The sequence below is a fragment of the Rousettus aegyptiacus genome, unplaced genomic scaffold (assembly GCF_014176215.1).
Source record: "Rousettus aegyptiacus isolate mRouAeg1 unplaced genomic scaffold, mRouAeg1.p scaffold_m13_p_13, whole genome shotgun sequence".
Lineage (NCBI taxonomy): Eukaryota > Metazoa > Chordata > Mammalia > Chiroptera > Pteropodidae > Rousettus > Rousettus aegyptiacus.
The window spans coordinates 54908077-54927756 of NW_023416288.1; the positions used below are offsets into that span (position 1 = coordinate 54908077).

A 19680-nucleotide genomic window follows, 5' to 3' on the forward strand; every position below is an offset into this window, starting at 1 on the left:
GGGGGGACCGAGCACCGCGGAGGGGACGCACCGGGGGACCGGGGAGGGGACGCGCGGGGGGCAGGGGAGACGGCTGGGGCTGCAGCGGCGCGGGGCAGCGGCCCTTTGCAGACCGCAGGCTGCGTTTCCGTGAGCGACGTGGGGACTGGGGCGCTCCAGCCCGACCTGAGGGACGCGAGCAAAGTGCCGTGCAGACGTCCCCACGGGCACTCGGGATGACTTCGCGGCCGAGCCGCCGAGCCGTCGGCCCGCGCCTCGGAAACTTGCACAAACTGGGCAGAGCCCCCGCCCTGCGCCGTGCTGGGTCCCAGGGGGCGTGAGAGAGAGAAAGAGAGAGGGCGAGGGAGAGTGTGTGTGTGTGTGTGTGTGTGTGTGGAGAAAGAACCGAGGGTGGCTAAGCAGCCAAGCCCCGTCCCTGTGGTCAGAATTTGCGGTCTGGGCAAAGCGGGAAGGTGAAGACGGCCGCAGGATCTCCCACTTTTCCCCTAAGGATGGAGTTGGGAGCTCATGGGGCCCGGGCGGGGCGGGAGGGGCGGGGGGACTCTTAACAACACGGGATGGAGTGGTATTTAGGAGGGTCACAGAGAGCTGGATTCAAGCCACCTAGGAGAGCCAGACCTCTGCGGGGGAACCCTGCACTGGGGAAGCCGGGGGAGCCGGGCGGGGCCCTCCAGGCCTGGGGCAAAGGGCGCCGCCACTCGGCTTCAGCCAGCTGGTGGTGGGGAAGGGGCTGGCGGACTCTGGCTGGCGTTGAGATGTGTGCTTGAGGATATGACTTCTCTAATGCCCGAATGCCCGAAATTACACCCATAATGATGGCCCTAGGTAATAAGGTTGTAATAGACACGCTACAATAATTTTGTTATTAAACTGTTACACCCTCCCTGGTTACTAAAAGAAACGAAGAAAAAAAACTGTCTGCTCGCATTATCAAATACTAAACACCCCAAAGAAGTGGAGTAGGAAGCCTTTAGAAGGGCTGCTCAGGATGGAGCAGAATTCCGCCTGAAGTCAAGGGCAAACACTGACTATGAGGAAGGGCAGTGAGGAGGCTGGAGGGAAGCTGGCCTCCATTCCTTTTGAACCCTGGCTGTGTTGTGTATTCACTGACTTTACAGTTCTATGTGCTAGGTGTTAGGGACAGTGATAAATGAGATAGCTCCCTTCCTTCCAAAAATTCTTCATCCCAGTTGGATAGTCAAAACGTTAGAGCAATCCTGGTCTGGCCTGCCGGCGACTGCTGCCTGCTAGGGGAGCCCAGAGCAGGGCCTCCCAGCTCAGGAGACGCCTGCGGTGTAGATATGGCCTGGACGGGCTGAGCCCTGAAAACCTTTTCACAGAGAAAACAAAGTGGGGAAGGCTCGCTCAGGCTGAGGGAACAGCACGAACAAAGTCAGCAAGAGGGAGGGAGGGGACAGGTGCTTGCGGGGAGAATGGGGAGAGTTCGTGTTGAACTACGCTCCTGGAAGCAAGGAAGATCCCACTGAAGAAGGGGGGATAGGATCGGTTGGTATTTTAGAGAGCTCGCATCTGGAGGAAAATGAGTCCCTGACCTTGCAACACCAAGCCGGAGTTACTGAGCGCAGTGTGACGACCCACCATGCTGAGGTGGGATGGGAAGACCCAAGAGATAAAGAAGTGGGACCTGGCGACAGGCTCGGGCACAGGGTAAGGCAACTTAGACCAGAACTGAGTGCAGAAAAGCCCAGGGGAAAACAAAGCAAAGCAAATGGAATGGATATTTTGAATGGCCTGAGTTTAGTAGATTACAACACTTGGACAATGAATCTGGCCCTAAATTTTCTGGCAGCTTAGAGACAAACAAAAATACACTGGATTGCATAGTTTGGGATTTTGGACAACGGCATACAAATTAATTTTCAGAACAAAGTTTTTCCGGGAATGAACTCAACTGGGAATTTGTCATGTAGATCCTTGTGTAAGACTGAAGAGTGACAGAAAAAAAGTGTTTGTTGTCTGATACAAAAGATGGAGAGATAAAATTCCACATGATGTCTTCTTAAACCATCTTCCCGCTGTGAATCGGGAACATATTGCCTTTCCGTGTGGGGCTGAGTGTCAGCTCAGGCTTGTGGACAGTTGTGGCACAGGACGGCTAGGGCCCCAGGAATCTTACATGGAGGAGCCACTGTCTCTCAAATGTAGGAAGGGGCGACACCTTCTTCAAGCGACGTAGACAGCAAAGCACACAGGGTGCCCAGCCCTGAAGGGCAAAGCGAGCACATCATAGTATGGCCTCAGGTGGGTGAGCTGAGACTCTGGCCTGGAGAAGGGGCCACGTGTGTTGGGAAGGACAGCAGCCAGAAACCCTGACCAAAGGGAAACAGGGAGAGGGAATGGCATTCTAGGATTCCGTTCAGATGGGCAAGTTCACGTCGACGAGTGATCCAGGTCTTCCTGCCCACAGACCTGATGTCAGGCCCGCTTCTACGGGGTGGGGAAAGGGTGGAACTCAGGAGAACAGAGGTCCACTCCGAGAGAAGCCAGGGAGGGTAGGAATCTTGTCTGCTGCAACGCAAGGACCGTTGCTAAAGAACAAGGAGTTCGAGCTGAGAGCTGAGAGCTTCTGCAGACTCAGCCACAAATCTCCCTGCCAGGCCCTTCCCTTTGCTTTCTGCAGAAGGGACGGAATCTGCAGAATCCATGTCAGTGTATTCCTAACGTGCCCTCTAAAGTTTAAACCATTTCTTGCCAACTGTAAATGTCTTAAATTCACATTCAGTACTTGTGAGAGTCTGTCCCCCCATCACATTTCTTAACATTTATACCTTGGGGTAGACATTAAAATACATATTTAAGTGCCATGAAACCGCTGATATCTGGGCCCCCGACTACACCAATTAAAGCAAAATCTCTGAGAACGAGCCCTGCACATCAGTATTTTTTAAAGGTCCCAGGTGATTTTAAGGTGCAGCCAAGGTTGAGTGGCTGCTTTAACAATCACCTCAAGGACTCGTTAGAGCAGAGGACAAAAACCTCAGGTTTCGAAGGCAAGGACCCCACAGAATTTAAAATAAGAAGCCCGTAACCTAGAATGAAATCAACTGGCCAATCAGCCGTCAATATCAATATCTAAAGCCCTCTTGAACAGGTACAGATGAGGAGGCTGGTAACAAACACAGTCATGTGAAGTTGTGTGTGTGTGTATGTGTGTGTGTATGTGAAGCATTTTTTTTTTTTAACATAAAAGCATCATTGCAAGGCTTCTGCAGTTAGATCTGTCTGGTGTAATACTATTCTGTGCAGCGCTGCCCCTTAGCCAAAACGAAAGGCTTCGCACCTTTCTCTTTTCACTTGGAACCTTTCTTGAATGCTGAGCCTCTGATCCATGGGGTCTTTCTCCTTCCTTCCTGATATTCAAGTGTATATTCTCCGACCCATGCCTTCTAAGTTGGAAAGAAGCTAGGGGAATCACTTTGCAATTGCACATGCATGAAGTCTCAGACGAAAGGACTGAATCTCCAAGGGTTGAATTTCAGCAACTGTGCCAGGATAATAGGGGAGATATTTTGAAGCTCAATGGTTTTTCCAACAACCTCAGATATACCTTGCAGGCTGTTGCCTCTTTGGCTATGGGCAAAGTTGACTCAGGCTTCCCCCCACTATCTCTGGAATCCTGAAGGCCCGTGGAATGTCTCGTAGGTACTCATAAGTGACCACAGCTGACCCTTGCTTATGCCTTGTGTCACTTAGTCTTCTCTGTCCAGGCATGGACCCTTCACCTTTCACCAGAACCAGGGGACCACCACAGGTACCCCAGGCTCTCTTTGAACCTACCACACCGGCCACCTCACAGAAGGACTGATTAGCACATCCGCCCCTTTCATTACAGGATGCAAGTCAGTGCATGGAACTGAGACAAGTGATTACCTCAGTACTCTACACTTCACATCCAAAAGATAGCAACATTTCAGGAAGCCTCAGTGAGACCATCTTTTACCCTTCTGTTAAAATCATTGTCTGATTTGGGCAAAAATTTAGCCTATCAGTTTGCGTATCAGTTAAGCTCTTTACCAGCTGGAGCTCAGGATCGCTTTGTTTTTGGCTTCCCTTTGACACTTCTGTCCTGGGCCTGCCATCTCCTGAAAGAGGTAAGCCCAAGACCCCTTTTCTATCTGGCCAAACTATCAAAGACCAAGTTATCAGTCTTTCCCCTGGGCTTAGGGAAGGAAGGGGTGAGTCGCCCTTGCAGCAAGCTTAGGAAAGAGGTTAGCTTCCCTCCATAGTGGGAAACCCAGCGGTTCCATGCTACCCTTCAGAAGGAAATGAGAGCGTGATGGAGCCGGAGATTGGGATCGGGACAGGAAGCTGTGACCATGACCTTGACCATTGTTCCATGGTATCCAGGCCTTCCACGGGCTGTGCGTCATATTGGGGGGCTCGTCAAATCAAGCAGACTATCATATGCGTTTTTTTTGTTTTATTTTATTAATAAATGTACTTAAAATTTTTAAGATTACTTCTCTAGGTATACTTTTATCTATACAAATATATGTAAACTATAAAAGTTATGTTTGTTGTCTACCTAAAAAGAATGAGAGTTTACCCCTACTGTCTCCCTCCTTGGAGGCAATTAGTATATATACCAAGTCCTCTTCGACTTTTTAAAAATTTGCATGTAATACATTATGTTGGGTTTTTAAAAGTTAATCTATTTATTTTTATTATGGTGACTGGTTAACGAAATCCAGTAAGTTTTAGGTATACAATTCAGCAGTAAGGCATATTTATAATTGCATTGTGTGTTCACCGCCTATAGTTAGATTTCTTTCTGTCATGTTGGGTTTGTTTCTTACAAAAAAAGGAAGTGTGCTATCATACTTGAACAGTATTTTGTGAGAATATTTCCATGTGGTACGTACAAAGCCCTCTCCTCCTTAGCAGCTGCCTGGCGTTTCTTGGTATAGATCGACTTCATTTGTTTAACAAATTATCTATTTGTGAGCAATTGGCTGTTTCGGATTTCAGCCACCACAAATCACTTTCCCGGCACTCGTTCCATTATTTCTGTTAAGATAGATTTCTAGAAGTGGAATCGCTAGATTAAAATAGATTTCAAAACCATATGCATATTGAATATATTTGTGCCCGGTGATGGATATTTTTAAAATGAGATTTCAAGAGTCTTTTAAAAATTATAAAATATATTCTCTCTCTCTCCTAATCCATGTCCCCACCCTAGTTCCTCACTGAATTTACTATGATTTTAAGGTGATATGAAAAATTAACATTCATAGCATGGCACATTCAAGGAGGCAATCTATTCTGAGTTTTGTTAGGTCAAAAAAAGGCAACATGTTAGAATTAGAGTCTCTATTCTTTCTTTGTTTTATAGATTATTACCTAACAAATTGCCCCAATTGTGTCTTGTGCTGTTCGTTTCATGTTTCTATAACCTTGATCCCATATCACCACAATTCCACATATGGTATAGGCCAGTGGTCCCCAGCCTTTTTGGCACCAGGGACCGGTGCTCCTATGAGACTCTAATGCCTGATGATCTGAGGTGGAGCTGAGGCGGTGATGTTAGCGCTGGGGAGCGGCTGCAGATACAGATGAAGCTTCACTTGCTCGCCCACCACTTACCTCCTGCTGCGCATCCCTATTCCTAACAGGCCACGGACCAGTACCAGTCCATGGCTTGGGGGTTGGGGACTCCTGGTATAGGCTGTACCCTGGGATGGGTGGGTGGCTTACACACAAGAGCCAACCCAGCGGAATAATCCAGAGTGCCTCCATCTTTCTCCCTCATGCTTTCTCACTTCTCGGAAGAGAAGATGTAGCAAGGACCGAATTCAATTTAGCACTAAGTCTTCCGCAAATCCACTGTGGGTTGTAGGTTGGGTAATCAATCATATGTACCCCCTGGGATACATAGAAGGTTAAATGGGGGTGCTAACCATAAGTTGTTACTTGATATACAACAGGCCTCTCCTGGGACTGTTCTTGCAAACTGCGACTTGTGGCCATCCTGGTAAAGGTGAGACTTGGACGTGTCCACCGTTCTCTAGGCATTGCCGTAGGCAGACATGATTTGTTCCATCCCTCCGCCCCACCCTCCAGCCTTTCTCAGTCCCCCTTAGAGCAGAGGCCTGAGCCCAAGGAAGGAAGTGGGGTCAGGTTGATACCAGGGGCTGCATGTGAACTTCTCATGGCCACTAAATGAGTCTGAGGAGGTGGCTACTACCGTCCCTGCCACCACAGCTCAGCATGGAAAAAGTAATAACTGACTGCCTTTTCCCAGTAAATTAGAACTGTTTAAATAGGATGCTTCTATAATTTTATTTGTGCTTCTCACATCCCTGGGAAATACAGACTCAACCTGCCCAGATGACCAAGCAGAGGCATCCGTTATGGGATCATGCAGCAAATCAGGATTAAAACTGACCTTACCCGGTCAGTAGAGAACTTAGTTGGGGGTTCTGATTTGGTCACTGGACAGGAACAGTGGGCAGCTTGCAACATAAATTGCATCCCCTGCAGCTGGAGTGGGACCAGTTCCTTAGCTACAGACTTGGTCAGGGTGGTGGCGGGAAAGACACAGGACCTTGCCACACACAGCAGCTGGCCGGTGCTCAGGCTTCTGCCAGGCAGTGTCTCCAGCTCTCTGGGGCTCAGAGCAATTCTCTACTTCATGCTCTGAGCTGTAGGTGAGATTGGTTCAGATTTGGAATGAAGTATGTGGTTATCCAGGCCCAAGTATGACTCCCTGACAGTTTGTGGTGACTGTCATACTTTACATCTGGTCCACTTCATCATCTGTTTGTGACAATCAACAGACATACACAAGCTCCCAGGACATCAAAAAAGGACCAGAGCTCTCTGTTTACCCTGCAGCTGCACTGATGCATCTAACAGGGTGGGAAAATGTCAAAGAGGATGGAGCTGTTTGCTGCCTTCCGAAACAGCAGGACTCAGAGAGCCCAGCGCTGTAGAGACAGGGCCGAAAGGGCTCTTGTGCCAAGCTCTCCTTTCACCTGAACGAACACACACGACAGCCAAGATCCTGGCCTGGCACGGAGCGGAGAGAGGTGGGGAAAGGGTCAGAGAGGCTGCTGCGGGGTGCACTCACAGCTCACCGGAGGAAAGAGGAGGATACTGCTTTCCGGATAGGGAGAGCAAGCGGCAGAGCCCCATGAGGCAGGTCTACAGGCCCCCCGGGTCCCTGAAATCTGGCTTCCATCCCTAGTCTCCATCCCTACGCATCTGCTGAGACCTTATTCCAGGTTGCTAGTGCTGCATCCAACGGCTAGTTTACCGTTCTCATTCTTGAGCTCCCTAATGTGCCCGACTCAGGTCCAGGCTAGTTTACCGTTCTCGTTCTTGAGCTCCCTAATGTGCCCGACTCAGGTCCAGGTCGATGTAAAACTAGCACTCACACATCTGTGCCTCTTGTCAAAATGCTGAACCGCTTCTGTGCGGCTTGGTAAACAGTCCCTGCCCTGAGCCTGTGCCCCGCATTCCTGAACGCCCTAGACCTCCCACCCAGATGCAGCCATTAAAGGATTGACAATAGGGCCACTCCGATTGGCTGGTGTCCGAGCCACACCTTTGTTAAGTATTTTGAATATTGCATCCTCATCTGAGACTCTGTACTGTTTTGGTTGTCCTAATTATCATTCAAAAAAAAAAAGAGAGAGATTTTCACTGATGTTTTTCTTCTTTCATTCAACTAGTATTTATACGGCACCCATGGTAGATAGACCAAGAACTGGGCTAGACACCATAGAGGAATAAGAAGCCCAATGCATATGTTCAGCCATCAGACCTCGCCATCTGGATGAAACATAAAAAGAAACTGAGGCAAGAGCCAAGTAGCGAAGGCAGTGTAAGAATAACCCCTATGTCTCGGTTTTCCATTGCCTTCCTTGTCTTCTCTTTCGGAAAGCTCGTTCACCGGCTCAGGTTCTCCAGCCGCCTCCCAATTCACACCTGCAGGGTTGTTCCTCCCAGGCCCTTAGCTCTCTACCGCTGGCTACCCTACAGGTTTCCTCCTGAACGAACCATTTTAACCTTGTCACGTCCGAAAGAGCTGTGTGATCTAAGCACATCCTCATCATGTACCCTCCTTGCTCTCCGAGGGTAGCAAACCTGAGCTCCTCTTGAAGGCCTGGTCCTCCAGCCCTTCCCATCACCTTCCCGACGGCTCCCCATGGCACGGCTCCCCGTCCGGTCCCGTCGCCCAGCGCGGCACTCCAGTCTCCGTCCTGGGCAGGGGCCGCCCTTCCCTCCTTCGGGCTCCCGCCTCGCCCTGCGCACTTTCCCCTTCCCCAGCGTTGGCGCCGCGCCTGCCTTTCAGGGCCACCAGACTCTTCAGAGGAGCCCGTGACTCCTGACTTTGCCCACCTCTTAAATTCCTCCGGTTTCTATTTGTTTCATAACATTCGCCACTGCAGTTCGATTTAGTCCTTAAACCGGTCTCACATTGTGACTTTCTTTAAATGCGTGTCAGGCATTTCTTGGGCTGATCCTGTCTCTCTGTCTAGAACATTTGCAATCTTTTATTGCCGTGCAGTTGATTGGGTCGTGTCTATGTAAGGAACATCCAAACCTGTAGAGAATTTTTATGAAAGTTCATTTGAGCCAAAACTGACAGTTGCCGGGAAGCAGGATCTCAAATGCTTCCTCAGAATCCCAGTTTTGCAGTTTCTTTTACGCATTTGAAATTCAGGAGAGAATATAAGGAAGATTGCATGAAAATGGGAGAAAGCAAGGTGGGGACCAGGCCACAGGACAGTGAACCAGATTATGTGCCCTCTTGAGGGTGATTATTTCGAAGTCGGGTTAACCAGATGCACAAAATAAGATAAACCTTTTAGCTAAAGAAGTGATTTACCTGGGGCTTGACTACCCACCACGACCTGCACAGTTAGGAGTTTATCAGATCACCTGGGACGTCACTCTCCACAGAATCCCTTTTTCATCCACAGTTTGTACCTTTTATTCCTAGCTCTAAGGCAAGGACCCAGTATGTGTGTATTTCCCGACAGCCCCTCCCTCGAAGTACTGCAGTCAGCTCCTTGGTTATCTTCTTAATTAATTTCGAAGCCATCCATGCTGGTTTAGATTAGCTAACTAGAATCACAGGGGAAAGACCATTTCTCATATCTCAAAACTCAGCTACATGAAAATGAACACATTCCCAGTCATTGCACAACTTCCAAATGCAAAACACCAGGCACGTATAGTAAACAAACAGGAACAGGGCCTCAGCCCTTAAGGATCCCGGAACAGGGTGGGAGGGGAGCGAGGCCAGGAGGAGCAGGCTGCGCCCCACCTGGATCGGGTGGGTCCTCCTCCCTCCCGCATCTGCCAGTGACCAAGAGGCTAGTGCGCCCTGCCTTCTGCTGCAAAGGGAAGGGGGCCAGCGCACCTTCCAGCTTCAAAACCAACTGTTACAGGTTTCATTGTGACGGCAGTTACATGTCTGAGAGCATCTTACAGCTTCACCACACTTGCGAACCATTCAGGCTGCATAAGCCGCCCTGTAGATGAATTGAGGAGGTATTATTATTATTAATAAAATAAGGTCTTGTATTACTACTCAACCCGGTATTATTTGGCAGAGTTAAGTTCACTTCATAAGGACAGAGGACGTGGGTCGAGTGCTCTCCGCGGGACGTGCTGTGCCGGATGCCTCACAGGCGCGATCTCGTTTAATCCCTCTGCCAGCCTCCAGAGTGGGTGCCGTCAGTATCACCGTTGCACAGAGGAGAGAACTAAGGCTTAGAAAGTATCTCGCCCAAGGTCCCACAGCTCTCGAGCGGCAGAGCTGCAAGTCGAATCCGGGTCTCTCTGCTTCCAAACCCTTCGCTTGGAAAGCCCGCGACGTGCCATCTCTCAGGCGCTTTCCCAGCGCCGGGAGCAGGGCGGGAGCGGCCTCAGCCCCCTTCTCTCTGTCAGGGAGCCGTGGTGCCGGCCCCAGGAAAGGGGATGGGAGATGACGTCTCTCCCTAAGATTGCTGCCTTTTGTCCAAATGTGCTGGCCCGGAGCCAGGCTGGAAACTCTCTGCTCATGGAAAGAAGGAGAACAGAAGCCAGCAAAAGAGGGTGGGAAAGGGTGTGAGGGGGAGGAAAGGAAGAGGAAGACAGGAAGGAGAGAGGGAGAGAGGAGGTGGGAAAGCGAGCAGTTTGGGGCAGCACAGCTGGGGCCAGAGGTGTCCCGCCAAGAAGCAAACCAGACTCTGGCCTTCGGGTGCCCTCCGCTCAAGGGCTGCTTCTGGTGTGCTGTGGACCTCCAGCCCCGGCAGGCTCAGGCCCAGGACAGATGGCACGGGGGCCCTTCCTCCCTGCCTCTCCTCCTCGGCATTGCTGTCGCATGAGGTCGGGTTCAAGTGGACATCAGGAAAGCCTTCAGAGGGAAAAACGAGTTATAAAGTGGAGAGGCTGCCTCTGGAGGGGGAGGGGATGGCCAGGCGGGCAGGGCCTTGGTGCCAGGGCGTGCGTGGAGGGGGCGGAGGGGAGGGAGGAGAGGTGGCTGGATACTTCGAATAAAATTTCATTGTAACAGTTACCAAGTGGCTCCTCTGTATCCAGAAGCGGAGGTCTGCACCCAGCCACCAAGGCACTCCTGCGGGCGTCAGACACTGGACTCCTGAGCCCGGTGACCTGGGTTCATTCAGTGGCCTTGGGAGGAGTTAATCCCTCCAGGCCTCAGCCTCTGCATAGATAAAGGGGGGCAGCAGTAGGTTGGTGTGAGGGTTCAATGAAACATCCAGGTGGGCTCCTGCCTAGAGAACAGCCAGTGCTCAGTAATGGTTAGCCATTCATTCGTTATTGCAGTGTAACTCGAGGTGCCACACGTAAATGCGTGAAACCTTCCAGGAAACATATATAAATATGAAAACTAACCATAGAAGAGATAGCACGAGGTTATTCACGTTTAGTTAGGTGATGAAGTGTAGATAAATCAGTACCTGCTATACACATTCAGAGAAGGCAGGGAGCACTTCGGATTAGGGTGGGCAGGGCAGGTTGCGTGGGAAAATCGGGCATTAAGCTGGACGTCGAGGTGGGAAGAGGTAGGATGACAACTGAGCGAAAGGGCACGAACCAAGGGTGGGAGTGTGGGGAGTTTTTATTTGTTTATTTTTCTTTTTCTTTTTTTCCTTTTCCTTCTGGAATGGGGAAGCTTTAATTCACCGAAGCCCAGGAGTATTTGCCAGTAGATCCTTCGTGCTACCCTCCTGCGCACAGTATGCACTCGGACACAGCATTTCATTTGCTACATACATTCCAGCGACCCAAACGTTGCTCTCCAGGATGCTGCGTCCGGTGCAGAGGCATCTGAACTAGCCCAGCCTGCTGCTCGGTCTGTGTCTTGGCAGTTTTTTTTTTTTAGCGGGTCTTGCCTTCCTTGTGGCTCTGACTGTTTAAATACCATTCTCTTCCTGTTTCTGTGGTTTCCAGTCTCTGTCTTCTTTTGATTCTCTGTTTAACCCTCAGTTTCCAGTTCACATCCTTTAACCTGCTAACACTGAGTCTCTTTTCCTCTCTGATACAGGACAGAGAAGCTCTCGACTCTATATTTTTTTATAAAAGAAGAGAAAGCACTCAGTAGGAGCCAGTGGGAAATACTGTCTGGCAGCTGTGAAGCAAATGTTCTTGGTTTTTGTTGTTTTTTTAAAAATACCCTCAACATCCTAATAACAAAGAATTTTTCTCTTTAAAACAAAACAATAACAACAACAAAAACACTAATCCCAGAAATCTCTCTGCATTTCTAAAGAGGTGGGCTCCTCAGCAGACCAAAAAAAAAAAACAACCCAGAATCACCTGTATCAAGAATAGTAGCTAGTAGGCCCAGGTTCTCCTGGGACAGCTTCTCCATAGAAACGTGAGTCCTCTGGGGAAGGGAAGGGAGCGTTGAGGCGAATGAGCTCTCGATGGACCACACGGGGTCATTTCTAGTCTTGACTTCTTCTCTGTCACCTTCCTCTGTTCACATTTTGGAGCTTCTCCATGCCGGGGGCTTTTGCAGCTTCATTATTTATTTAGTTTTCCTCTTTGAACTTCCTCACTAGATAGGGGCCTGAAAACAGCCTTTGTCCTTCACAGGCTGGGTTCCCAGTGACCCACCGGGTCCCGAGGAGAGCCGCCGAGGCCAGGAGGAGGAGGATGTAGAAGGCTGGGTCAGCCAGCGCAGGCGTCACTCCCAACAGGGTCCTGGGAGAAGGGGCTCAGCACTTCCTGGAGGGAAATGACTCCCATAAATAGAGGGATGGGAAAAGGATTCATCTCTCCCTTTCCTCCTGGCAGTTCAGCTCTTCCTCTGGTGTCCGGGCTCTGCGGCCTCTTGTAAATGTTTGTCATTCACATGTGTCGTGTGTGTGTGTGTGTGTGTGCGAGAGATGGAGATCTGCGTTCTTGTCTCTGGTAGATATAAATTAAGAATTGGAGAAGACGTACAGGCCTTTTGTTGGTTCATTTACCCAGAGTAACCTCCCATCTGGTCCATTTCAACATAAGGCCAGAGTTTTTTCAGTGGGGTTTATCGGGAAGAAAGGGAAGTGTGTACCTTCTGAGACCATGTCCTGTTTAACTTCATCCAAGGGTTCAGCATGACTTTCTGCAGTAATGCTTATAATCTGCTGCTCAGGTCCTTAGCAAGGATGGGTCTCGTGACATTTGCCTTACTAAGACTTCAGGTGTTCCCGGCAGCTTCAGTGTCATGAAGAGTCTCCTCCAGGAGGGAAAGAGACTTCTTGAGAGCTGCTCGTGGGACCCTCAGTAGTGTGATGGGAATGATCAGATCACGCCCAACCTCCTGTGCCAGGCGGGAGGCAAACCTAGTGGGGGCTTTAGTTTCCTCAGTAGCGGAAGCATGCCCCGTGTCGGCCATGTGGATGCAGACTTAGCTTTAACACACACACACACACACACACACACACACACACACACAATAGCTGTCCTTTTCCGCTTTGGGAAAGGAATTGGACATAAATCGAACCTGACACTATGTGTTAGTAGGGATTCTTTTGGTTGCTTAAGCAAACAAGGGTATGAAGATATCTTGCGGAACCCGTGGGCGGGCATGCAGCCTGGCCTCAAGAGTGGATCGGGTCCAGGGAGTACACAGCCATCTTTCCACTGGCATCGTTCTCCTCCCTGACAGCCGAGCTCGCTCTGCCTCTTAGGCCACAGGGTGGAAAATGGCTGCCTCCCAGCACGAGGTTTCTGCGTTCAGGCCCCACAGATTAACACAGCTTCCTCCGACAGAATCGTATTGGCCCAACGTGAGTGAGGCTTCCTCTGGAGCCAATCACCTGTGGCTGGGGGGTGGGATCATAGTTCACACATGGACGGCTGCCCATGTTTCTGCGCCCCCATAGTGGAGAGAAGGGGCAGTTTGCAGAAAAAGGGACCTCTTGGTGAGATCGGCAAGCTCCACGTAGTACCCGCGGTATCTTATGCATGTGTTATGTTTCTTTACCCATTTTGTGTTCATTTGTCCTAACCATTGTTCATAAGAATCCTGGTTCCTCAGTCGTACTTGCTAACTATTTTGACAACAGCGTTGCTTGTAACAGAGGTAATAGCATACTAGAACTAGGCTTTGGGGCTAGATATACTTCTTTTCAAATCTCAGTGATATTATCAGCTATGTGCCTCAGTTTCCTCAGCTGTAAAATGAAATTGACTTTCTATTATGTATCCCATTGGTGGAGCTAGGTGCTTTGATTGGTCCTTCCTTCATTCTTCCTTCCTCCTTTCTTTTCCTTTTTTTGGTGACAGATTTATTGAGGTATAATTCACATAACATAAAAATTCATCCGTGTGAAGTAAGTTTAATGGTTTTAGTATATTCACAGAGTTTTGAAACCTTCACCACAGTTCATTTAGAAATATTTTCATCACACCAAAGAAGAAAGCCATACCCTCACCACAACCAGCACCCCCAACCTGCACCCTATCCACTTCAATCCTAAGGAACCATTCATTAATCTACCTTCTGCCTCTGTAGAGTTCCCTACTCTAGACATTTTATATAAATGGAGTCATACAATATGTGGGCTTTTGAGGCCAGCTTCCGTTCCCTTAACATAATGTTTTTGAAATTCATCCTATGTTGTAGCATGTATGAGTATTTCATTCTTTTCATGGAGGAATAATATTCCATTGTATGGATAGAACACATTTTTCTTTGTATTCATCAGTTGATGGCATTTGGATTGCCTTTAGTTAATGGCCATTATGGATAATGCTGCTGTGTGTGTTAGTTTAGAAGAACATATGTGAACATGTTTTCCATTCTCTTGGGAAATGAATTATTTCTATGCTTATGTTTGTAAAGTGCTTAATGTAACGCCTGACATAGCATAGGACATAACAGTGCTTATTTCTTTACTCTGACTTGCCCAAAGGTTATGAATGAAAACTATTTCCTGCTTGCTGCCCTTAGAAGAAAGTCAGACTCCCCCAAAGAGCCTGACCCCTGTGGGTCAGACTCTGAGGTTACTGTCCCTAGGGTCCTGGCATCACCGAGTAGCAGATTATTGCATCAGGCTTGCGAAAGGGTTGACCCAGGGTGGTTCTGGTTGGAGGTGTTGAGAGAGCAGAAAACAAGGTCAAACCTTGATCTTCTCACCTTAAAAAAAGAGGCTCACAATAATTACAACTGGAAATTGGCAAGAGGAAGAGGGCTGATAGATATTGCAATGTGTGTATAATATGAAAATCAGGTGCCATACAAGTATATTCTAAGCTTTAGGGCTGCCACAGAGAAAGAATCAGACTTTGGAAACTCCATTCAAATCACAGCAGGCTCTGAGGGCAGATGGAGCTCTTCAGGAGCCCATCAGATCCTCTGGGGCTGCTGTTAACCCCTTCGGGCTACAGCCCCTTGGCGAAACTAGTTCTTGCCTGACGCTGGATCGCTGGCTCTGAGAAAGATCCAGGTGGTCCTCAGTTCCCCAGGACTGCAGGCGCATCGGATTTGCAGTGAGAGCTTCCTTGAACACCCAGCACCATAAATGGATTTATTGAAAAATCCATCTTTGTCCTAGTGATTTAAGACACCACCTTTACCATATATGAAATTCTGTGTACAAATTGGTACAGTCACTATGGAAAACAGTATGGAGGGTCCTCAAAAAACTAAGAATTGATCTACCATATGATCCAGCAATCCCTCCACTGGGTATTTACCCCAAAGACTTGAAAACTCATATCCAAAAAGATATTTGCACACCAATGTTCATAGCAGTATTATTCACATGGAAGTAGTCCTACAATAGATGATTAGGTAAAGAAGGTACATATATGTGGTGCATATATACAATGGAATATTACTCAGCTATACGAAGAGATGAAATATTGCCATTTGCGACAACATGGATGGACCTTGAGATAATCATGCTAAGTGAAATAAGCCAGATAGAAAAAGTTGAAAACCACATGCTATCACTTTTATGTGGGATATAAACCTAAAAGCATTAAACGAACATACAAATAGAGATGCATGGACCCGGACAATAGACTAGTAGTTACCAGAGGGTAAAGGGGAGGGAGGAGGTAGACGGGGTAAAAGGGGTCAAATATGTGGTGACAGAAAGAAATCTGACTATGGGTGGTGAATGTCCAATGCAAAATATGTATGACTTAACGTTGAACTGTACACTTAACACTTACTTGGTTTCATTAACCAATGTCACCGTAAAAAAAAAAGTTCTGTGTGTACTTGGGTTTCTGTCTCGATTTTCCAGTGTGTTCCACTCATTGGTCTTTTTATCTATTTTTCGTGGCAGCACCACACTGTTTTAATTATAGAGGCTTTATAGTATGTTTTCATGTCCAGTGGGGCTAGTTGCCCCCATACCCCTTTCTTCCATTTTTAAATTTTTCAGTGTTTTCCTAGGTATTCTTGTATGTTTGGTAATCTGGTGTTGAAGTATTCATTGTCCTCCTGGGAGGTCCTGGGGGTGGGTTGGGGGTGGGGTGGGGGCTGGGGTTGAGTTGTCTTTTGGACCCGGGTGTGTTTATTTATTTCAGTAAACTGGTTTTGTAAGATTCTGTTTTCTTTCGGGTTCATGAGCACTGAGGGCTTCTAGTGAAAATAGCACTCATTTTCCCTGAATCTCCAAGAGAACTTTTTAAAACAGTCTTGAATTGAGAGAATGTTAAAACTCGGTAAATTCGAGTAAAGGCTACATAAGACTTTTCTGTACTATTCTTGCAATCGTTCTGCAAGCTCGTAATTATTTCAAAATAAAATATATTTAAGGTCATTATGCTTCTGGTACCGTTTCGGTAATAGCTTTCAGAAAAGCTGACCAAGTTGTGCCCACAGATTCTGCCTTAGCTCACATGTTGATTGACTCCTCCAAAGAAATCCAGCAAATCAGTTAGGCGTAATCTCCTTACGGAATCAGTGCTGCTGTTTGTTCAGTGTTCTGTGCTTTGCTGTGTGACGGTGGGCCAGAGGTGCAATGGCCACCATATGAGAAAGCATCTTCAGACTGAAAAATGATGCAGGCAGCCACATAGACTTACAACAGAATTTACTATAGTGTAATTCACTTACAGGAATGTAGGGTAGGAGAGGTCAGATGGCCCATCATTTCCGCACAGATTGTTTTCTGCTAACAGACCCCTGTTACGGCACTTTTTAAAAATAATGTAACTCAGGTATTAATGATTGACAGGACAAAGGGACAAAGAATGCAGTAATGCCAGGGACTGTACCTTCTGCTGGTCTTGTGATGGATGATTGTTTATAATCTATATTATCACCAGTTCGATATTTGTATTGGTTTTCATGCCATTCCAGCCTAACGAAAACATTTATGGCTACATTTTATGAAACACAGATAAGCATCAACGAGAAGGCTCTTGACATGCTTGCTACGGACAGTGAGTTTAGCAACGTCATAGCGTGAAAGAAATCTGGGACACTTGAGATTGAGGTGGTTTGGTTCACATCTACATCTACACACCTTCCTTAAACATTTAGCCATTTTGAGATTATGCAAACATCGGTGGCTTTCACCTGTATACCCGAAGGAAATTCGGCCCGTCCCTGAAGCCCAGATCCAAAAGGAATCTCGCCTTCACCTGTTTTGCTCATCACATTGTGTTTTGTATCAGAGATATTGATATGCATCTCTTTTCCCCAGTTTTATTGAGATATAATTGATGTATCAGATCGTGTAAGTTTAAGGTATATAACATGATGATTTTCAATACCTATGGATTGCGAAATGATCATGGTGATAAGGTTAGTTAACACCTCCATCACCTCACACAATTAACTTTTTTTGTTTGCGTGGTGAGAACATTTAAGATCCACTCTCTAAATAACTTTCAAGTATATAATACAGTCTTGTCATAAGCATCTTATTTCCTGTATGAAAAAAAAAAAACTCTCAGAGGGCAAACAGATCTATTTATTTTATATTTCCACCGGACTTCACTCAGTTCCCAATGTGAAGTAGACACAGCTATTAGTGGGAAGAATGAACTACATGACTACTTTCCTGTTAGCCGTAGGTCCCCATGTCCTCTCTCTTTGGACCCATTGAAACATCTGTACTGGGAGCCAGAGACCAAGTCTTGGGAATCACCAAGGGAAAGAAGGGAAAGAGAATCAAGCATCACTCACCCTTCGGTTCAGGAGATGCTGTGAGAAAGCAAAAGGAGGGGCGGAGCCAAGGGCTGGGCGGAGGCGGACGTCCTGCAGCTGCCGCTGTGACTGCCAGGCAACCTGGGGCCCGCTGGGGGCGCCACAGGGCAGACCCGACGCCCAGCGACGACAGCCGGGTGGGCTCTTTCCCTTGTCATTTCTAATAGTGATGATGCCTGCCGCTTATAGAAAATTTGGAGATCAAGTCTTTTGTTGTTGTTGAAAATATAGATAAGTAGAGAGAATGGAAAAAGTCATTCCAAGTTTCTCACCCAGTGGCGACTCCCTTGTTCCATTTCCTTATACTCTTTCTCTTACGTTTCTTATGTGTACCACCTTAAATAAGAATAGATTCCCCCTTTTCAAAAACGTTTTTTTTTCCTATAGACACAGTTTCTGATCCTTTTTCTCTTGTCTAACATTACAACATGAGCATTTTTTTTCATTTAATAAGTTGTCTTTTTTTTTTTTAGATCGACTTTAATTTACGTTTTTTAAATAATAGCTTTATTGAGCTATAATTCATATACAGCATAATTCACCCATCTAAAGTGTACGGTTTAATGGCTTTTCCCGTATTTTCAGAGTATGCAAACATCATCAATTTTATAACATTTTCATCACCCCAGAAAGAAACCCCACTGCCCCCAGCAGTCACTCCTCCTCCTGCTCACCTACTCCCGACCTGGGGACCACCAACCTTTCTGTCTCTATAGAATTGTAGTCTTCTTAAACATAATTTAATTCGCTGTATAATATTTCATTGAATAGCTGTATTATAGTTTACCATTACATTGTTTGTCATTTTAGTTATTTAAAATTTTTCAGTATTCTAAATAACTATAAACATTTATGAATACATTTTTCCATATTTAGGATCATTGCTTAGGATAGCTCCACAAAGTTCAGAAATGTATAAAATATATATATATGTGTGAAAAAGTATAATCACAGAACCATAAAAAGAGAGACCCACAAAAAACCTTCACTCTCCCTCTCAGCTCACTCGGTTAGCAAATGTTTTTGAAATTCAGCATGGTCTTCAAAGAAGGACAAAACAATTTCTGATCTCGAAGAGCTGAACAAGGTGGACGCTCAAAATAATGAGCTGAAGTCTAGGTCTAGTCTAGACCAGATGATCTAATGCGGGCCACAGTGATACCATATAAGGAGGAGCAGACTTGGGTTCAAAGCGTGGACTCGTTCTTGGTGCTGTCACTGACGAGTTGTTGTATGAACTTGAGCTTCCCCGAGCCTCAGTTTCCTCATCAGGAAAATGGGAGGAACATTGACATTGATTTCTGGAAAGGTTAGAAATGAGTAGTTTCTGGCCTAACCAAAAAGAGAGAGAGGAGGAAGAGAAAGTTTAAATATTTGAGAGTTGAGAGACGTTAGAACCTGACTTCTCATAGTTTGGTGACTTGTAGTACCCCAAAGAAACGAAAAGAAGCGTCCTTTTTTTTTTTTTAATACATTTGCCTGAATTAAAATTTTTAAACCATATTTTGGCAGTATTAGCATATTTCATAATATTCATAATTTCATACTTTCACGAGTTATGGCAAACCCACAGTGGCTTTTACCAGAAAAATGACACTACCAGTTATGGAGCATTAACTCGGGCTGACATCAGTAAACCCTTATGTGCACTTGGTTTAGTGTTCAAATGCAAGATGGCCACCTAAGCGTACGTTTTCTCTTTTTACCCTGCACAAAATGGTGAACTCTAAGGCAACATATGGAAGTATTTCTGCACCGCAAGTGAATGAGGCAAAAAGCATGACTTGCAAATATCGTCAAGTGAAAAGCGTGTTTCCATCCTACTCAGGTGGCCAAATACAGCTCTATATGTAGGAATGTTTGGCAGATGTGAGAAAAAAAAAATCCTTCCTTGACTTATAAAAGTGAGAACAATAAAAAAATCTTCAGCTGCCTCTGGCCTCAGGAGTGTCACAAAGCATGGTCCAGTCTGTAATCTCAGGCTGCTCTAGCCCCAAATTCCCGGTGGCTTCATTTGTACAACTAACAGGTGGAGGTCC

At 46.8% G+C, this 19680-nt stretch overlaps 1 protein-coding gene across 4 annotated transcripts in view; it reads left to right on the forward strand.

The window, feature by feature from the left end:
* DENND2A (DENN domain containing 2A) overlaps positions 1 to 19680 on the forward strand; it is a 102800-nt gene that overhangs the window by 26870 nt on the left and 56250 nt on the right. Inside the window, exon 1 of one of the 4 annotated variants that reach the window (XM_016133011.2) lies at positions 1427 to 1668. The exons of the other annotated variants lie outside the window; for them this stretch is intronic. Within the exon in view, the coding sequence (XP_015988497.2) occupies positions 1601 to 1668 (68 nt within the window). The 5' untranslated portion in view covers positions 1427 to 1600. Of the gene's footprint in view, positions 1 to 1426; positions 1669 to 19680 lie in introns of those variants that run through there. 4 annotated transcript variants of the gene reach the window in all.